The sequence below is a fragment of the Etheostoma cragini genome, chromosome 9, assembly GCF_013103735.1.
Source record: "Etheostoma cragini isolate CJK2018 chromosome 9, CSU_Ecrag_1.0, whole genome shotgun sequence".
NCBI lineage: Eukaryota > Metazoa > Chordata > Actinopteri > Perciformes > Percidae > Etheostoma > Etheostoma cragini.
In genome coordinates, this window is record NC_048415.1 from 2,195,650 (window position 1) to 2,201,576 (window position 5,927).

The following is a 5,927-nucleotide window of genomic DNA, read 5'->3' on the forward strand; positions in this document are numbered from 1 at the left end:
CCCCCCCCCTTCTTTCTCTTTCACACCGCGTAGAGGCATGACTGATTGCTGAGATGCGGATTCCGGAATGAACTCAAGAGGGATAATCCTGCTGTGTGTGTGTGTGTGTGTGTGTATGTGTGTGTGTGTGTGTGTGTGTTTGTGTGTGAGAGAGAGAGTGTGAGAGTAAACTGAAGAGATGTCTTGGGCTGGTAGAAGAAGAGATCAGCCGAGTGGCACCCTGAGTGTGAATGTGGTGTAATCGACATCGATGAACAGAACAAAATAATTCAAATAATTATAGAATATAACTATTAAATCAAAAGGGTCTCTGTCTGTCGTAGAATTGTAGTAAATTCAAACATGTCAAGCATCAGCGATGTCAGAATGAACGTTTTATCCTTGGAAATAGCCTGGTCCCAAAGAGTGAGCTGTTAGCACATGACACGCATACTCTAGCATTGCTCACGGATGCAACTATGTCATGGCAGGTGTATTGCTGTGGACCTTGAGAATGTGTGTACTAGCTACTATATTTTGCAGCTGCACCATGTCAGTTATTCTGTGTGTGTGTGTGTGTGTGTGTGTGTGTGTGTGTCTCCTCTCATGCAGTATTGATATGATAGTGGTCTGGCTGCAGATAACCTATCCCTCACCTCATCTTTCCCGGAGAACAGCGCTACACAGGTTTTCTGACACACAGTGTGTGCTACCATTCACACACTCTCTTTCTTTGTCTTTATCAAGTGCAGTAGTCCTAATAGACACAGACACGCACACAGAAACACTCCATCTCCTCCTCCTCTATCTCCCCTCTGTCTAAAAATCGGTTCACTCATCTCCTCCTCTCTTCCACTTCCCTTCTTGACCTTCATGTCCTCCTCCTCCTCCTCCTTCGTGTCAGTTAGCTTCTCCAGCTTAACTTTCACTATTGGATCAATATATGGTTTGGCATAATAAATAATACATTTAATTTTCTTGGAGGCTTTTTGTGTTGCAGAGAAATAACAGGGCTGACCAACTGTTTAGAGTCACTTGCGGCCAGCTTGCCTCCTTCACTGTAATGGCTCAGCAGCATGATTTCATAACAGAATCTATCAGTGGAGTTTGCCTACTCTTCTTGGTAAGTTGCGCCGTCTTGTGCACTTAACTCATTCAGAATTCGACCGACCATATAAATCTCAGTATTAGCTGATGCGTTTCAAGGTATTTATCGTCACAACAATTACAGAGAAACAATCGTTGCCCGTGACAATCTTAGATCTCAGGCTCCCTCCAACAGTGCTTATTACATGTGTATAAAAAGAAAACATGGAATTAAAAACGTGAAATGAGAACAATCACAAACAAAGTAAGAAACTAACGAGAAATTGCCATAATCCCAAAGACATTTTTTAGGTCATATAGAAACATTGTATCACTTGGTCCACCAAAGATCAACAAAATGTTACATATCCTGGTCATAATTCAATAATCAATATTTTTATAAAAACAATAGTGGAATGTGTGTGTAATGTGAAAAGGTTGCTTGCTCCACCCTGCAGTTCCCTTCAGCTCTCTGTTGGGGTTTAACGGTATATAACTCTACCATTATGGTTCTGTCTTAGCGCTGTCGGCAGCCTTGTTTCTAGCAGCATAATACGCTTCCTGTCTGGAATAGGCAATTTCATCATAGAAACTTTATATCTTGGTAATATGTCAATGTTAAGTGTGTTTACAGCTTTTTCTGCTGCACCCAAGAATCCAAAAAGTTCAATTAACGTCTTAAGGTTGCTTTCACACCTGGGTTGTTTGGTCCGTTTTAACCGAACCGTGGAGCGGATCGTTGATAGTTGGGGTGGTGTGAAAACAATTTTTTCAAACTCTGGTCCTCTTAAACTAGAGGTGGGAATCATCAGACGCCTCCCGGGACAATATAATCACGTACGTATGCCAAAATACGATATTATTGCGATTTTAAACATATTGCAATACTCTGCGTTATACTGCAATTTATAACCTTTTTTCCAACTTTTATTTTTTCCCAATTTCAATTAACGTCCCCAAAAGGAAACTTTGTCAGCAACTGTTTTATCTAAAAAGATCCATTTCTCTGTTTGTTCATCTCAATTTTATTGCTGCAAAATAGTCTGTCAAGACTAGAATAGATTGTCAAGCAGACAAACTGAGCAACACATATATAATAAAAGATTTATACTTGGCTCCTGTGTATCAAAACAGTATTGATACTGAAAATATTGCAATGCTATGCTGTATCAAGTTTTTTTCTTCCCACACCTATTTTAAACACGGAGGTCTCTGTTCGCTTCCACTGTATTTACTAGACTGCAATTTCAACTTTGCACACAATTTACGGATTTATATAAGGGATTGATAACCTTGAAATCCAAAACCTAATTTGACAACACATCATCCTCTTTCTCTCATCAGGTCCGCCATCTCCTTCACTCGCTGGCTGTCAGCTGCTCACATCGTTTGCCTTCTTCTAAAATATTAGAAATACCAAAGCTAAACCAGAAAAACCCAAGACATTTTAGTGTTGCTCCATTATTTTTGAGATCATAAGTGCCGGCGAGTGTATTTGACAATTGCAGTGTGAAAGCTAAACAAACCAAATGAACAATCCAACAACGTTGCAACCAGTCTACCAAACTATAGATGTGAAAGTACCTAAAGAATATTGCTTCAGACCTGTCATAAGATGATCATCTGTATGTGGTTAAAAAAATAAGAACTTACTGTAGCCAGTTCATCAAACTTCCCAAAGAGTTCGTTGAGCAGTTTGACCAGTTCCTGAGCAGTACACTGAGAAGCCAAGCTGGTGAAACCCACAATGTCTGCAAACAGGATGCTGAGAGAGAGAGAGCAAGGCAGAGAGACATAGGGAGAGAGAGAGAGAGAGGAATTATAATCTGACATGACAGCTGATTTCCTCATGTTCCCCAGGAAGGAAACAGACAGGGCATGTTGACTGCTGGTTCTGGCACTAAATACCCCCAGATCACACTGCAGCAGAGAAATTGGCTAATTGCGATCAAAGGTTGACCATAATCCAATCCCTGATAGTGATAAGTGACAGCATCTTTTAGGCCAACCACTAAATCGATAATGGAGCTAAATTGCCTACTGCAGTGGGGATGAAGGAGGTGTTGAAAGCTACTTAGTTCCTTATTCATTTTGCTCAGAGGCCAGATGGCAACAAAACAAGCTGTTATGGATCTTATTGACTCTAAACAGAGCTAGAGCTGTGTGTACAGAGCTGGATATGATTTCTTGTTGGTGCTAAAACCAAAATATTTTTTTTTATTAGGGCTGTAATGATACACCAAACCCACAATTTGGTTTTAATCATCATTTTTGACCCACGATTCAATAAAACCTCATGGTTCATTAATTTGTTTAAATGAGTCATAAGAATAATAGTAAGGGTAACAGTAATGGACAATTGTCCTTCCAACCTGTAGGTGGACCAAAGAGTGCTTTGGTGCCTACTGTAACGGTGCTGGTTGACATGCTAATGCTAGGTCTATAATGTTAGCTAATTCTTGGTGGGTAACATAAGATTATGACAATGTTCAACACACTCAGTTATTTTTAGTATAATTGTTTTGACCATGGTTCAAAACTCTGGGCCAACCTACAAATTCATCAGTAACATTAACTGTATAGATACACAACTAATCTAATGGTAATTTAGCCAGCTAGCTAGCACAGCCCTGTCTCTCTTCCTCAGTCTCCCGGTCCCCTGACAACAGCCGGGGACACATCCACAGTCACCGGCAGCCAGCTAGCAGCCAGCCTGGTCAGCACTTAACTCCGGGGCTAAGGACGCTAACGGCAGTTTACTGAACAGACCCAAGCACCCGAGTCAGAACAGTGGCCATTCGTACGGTTACACCTCCAATAGCGTAACCTGTGTCCCACCCTTTCCTAGCTTTCAGCCATCTTTACAGCTACATTTAGCCAACGAAATGGGGATAAGTTACCAAAAGGACTAATAGTAATTTAAAGATGTGGTAGCATTGGATCTGAACAGGAAGGATAACTCTGGAGTTGGAAGGGGTGTGTTGTGATTCTGCCTTCTCACTCCGAGAAACAGGTTTGTGGATCTAAGTGTCGCGATTTCCGTTTCATATTGCATATCAATACAGCCCTACTTTTAATGGTGTCTTACTTTGAGAAGTTCCCTTGAAATACATTGTTTGCAGTTTATTGGGTATTGGCATTGCAAAGTAATGAACCGATCCGATACCACGTCATTTAGCCCTGAGGTGAATGTACTTTAAAGTAGTTTATTTATGTTCTTTTTCCCTTGTGACTGACTGTAAAACTGGATATTAACAAAGTTTCACAGCATTTTTTGTTTGTTTAATGTTTCACAAAAAGTTTAACCAGAGGCAGGCTATACAATAATGACAGCAATTATATCACCTCCATACAGGGACAGTAGTATAAAGACATAGATACAGCATGTATATAAACACATGTATTTTCTATCACACTGGTATCCGATGGGTACTCAGTATTGGCGGATGTTCAAGTTCAAGTAGCAAAAAATGGTATCGGACCATCTCTAATCTGAAAACCAGCACGTTGCCTAAATAAAACAGTCTTAAATAGGTAAAACGTTGCTTTTAATCGGGAACTCTGAGAAAAAGTCAACTAGATGTACCTGAGCATACATGTAATGCCAGCCTTCAGTATGTGACAGCTTTTGATACTTTTGGTTGCTAAGTTCTGAGGCTGGATACCCAGCTCCAGCGTGAAGAGGGCCGTTCCCCTGCATCGTGACTGAGTTACCTTGCAGTTGCTCCGGAGCATGATGTATGCAAAGCTGGGATCACGACTGCTGCTCGAGAGAAGAGCACTGTTGTGTGATTTGTCTTTGAATGGCTCTGTTCTGCCGGTCGTGCTGGTGTGGGGAGGGCGAGGAGGAGAAGGCGAGGGGGGAGGAAGAAAGGGGGCGGGGGGGGAGGGCGAGCAGAGTGGTGGCGTAGCTGAATAGGTGTGTGATCAAACATACTCAAGGCCACATCAAAGTGGGGGCCAGATCAGGGAAAATGTCATGCCCCTGCTCGTGAAAATTGTTTCTCTTTTTTTTTTTTTACCGAGCTGTGCGGGAGCCGAACAGACAGACGTACGTACAGACGTGAATCGTTATGTCCCTATCATGCCTAGGGGTGGAGGACACAACATGGGAAAGGCTAAAACAGTTCCAGATAAATCAAAGAATTTACTGTCAAATCTGACCTATTGTGAAAAAGTCTCTACATCAGAAATTTGGGTTTCTTTCAACCAAATTTCCAAAAACGTAACGTGGATGGTTCCATATGATGCTATTCACAAGTAAATCCATCATATAATAGATCTTTCCACTATTTTGATAAAATGTGGGTGTTTTACTTAATTTTATAGCATTTGGATTTTCTTTTTTTTTTACTAAAGAACGTTGAAAAAAAGTGACAAAAAAATGACAGAAAAATCTTTAAAAAACGTGGGGGGAAAAAACACAAAAATGTCCAAAAGCGCTGATAACATTGACAAAACATCTTAAAAAGTCTCCAGCGAAAGTTACAAAAACATCATAACAAGGAACAAAAACATCAACACCTATCTACACTGGAAACACTGGTTTGGTTCTCTATGGCTTCAGACAGACGGATGGACAGACAGACGGACAGATGGAGAGTGGAGAGGACTGTCTCTTGACAGGAGTGGTGTTGACATGCTACCTAGCCCTCCACTCCCACACTCAGCAGCACTGATACAGCTCTCCATTTCTCTTCACTGCCTCGCTGCAACTAAATCGGCTTAAAGTCAGGCCAGGTTCTCAAGCTCTGTAATATTTTCTTCATCACAGGCGCAATAGAGGTAGCTGCTGAGAAGGCCGATCCAGGGGGGGGGGGGGCTCTTGCTCCCCCAGTAAGAGCGTTTGCCCCATGTAGGCT

General features: G+C 41.5%; 1 protein-coding gene and 1 long non-coding RNA gene across 2 annotated transcripts in view; one reads left to right on the forward strand and one right to left on the reverse strand.

Moving 5' to 3' along the window:
* The window catches only part of LOC117950827 (adenylate cyclase type 1-like), a 42,979-nt gene that overhangs the window by 28,683 nt on the left and 8,369 nt on the right, over nt 1-5,927 (reverse strand). Inside the window, exon 4 of the mRNA XM_034882173.1 lies at nt 2,719-2,830. Coding sequence (XP_034738064.1) covers nt 2,719-2,830 — 112 coding nt within the window. The remainder of the gene's footprint in view (nt 1-2,718; nt 2,831-5,927) is intronic.
* Nucleotides 1-5,927, forward strand: part of LOC117950828 — an 18,384-nt gene that overhangs the window by 10,142 nt on the left and 2,315 nt on the right. The gene's annotated exons all lie outside the window — the stretch shown is intronic.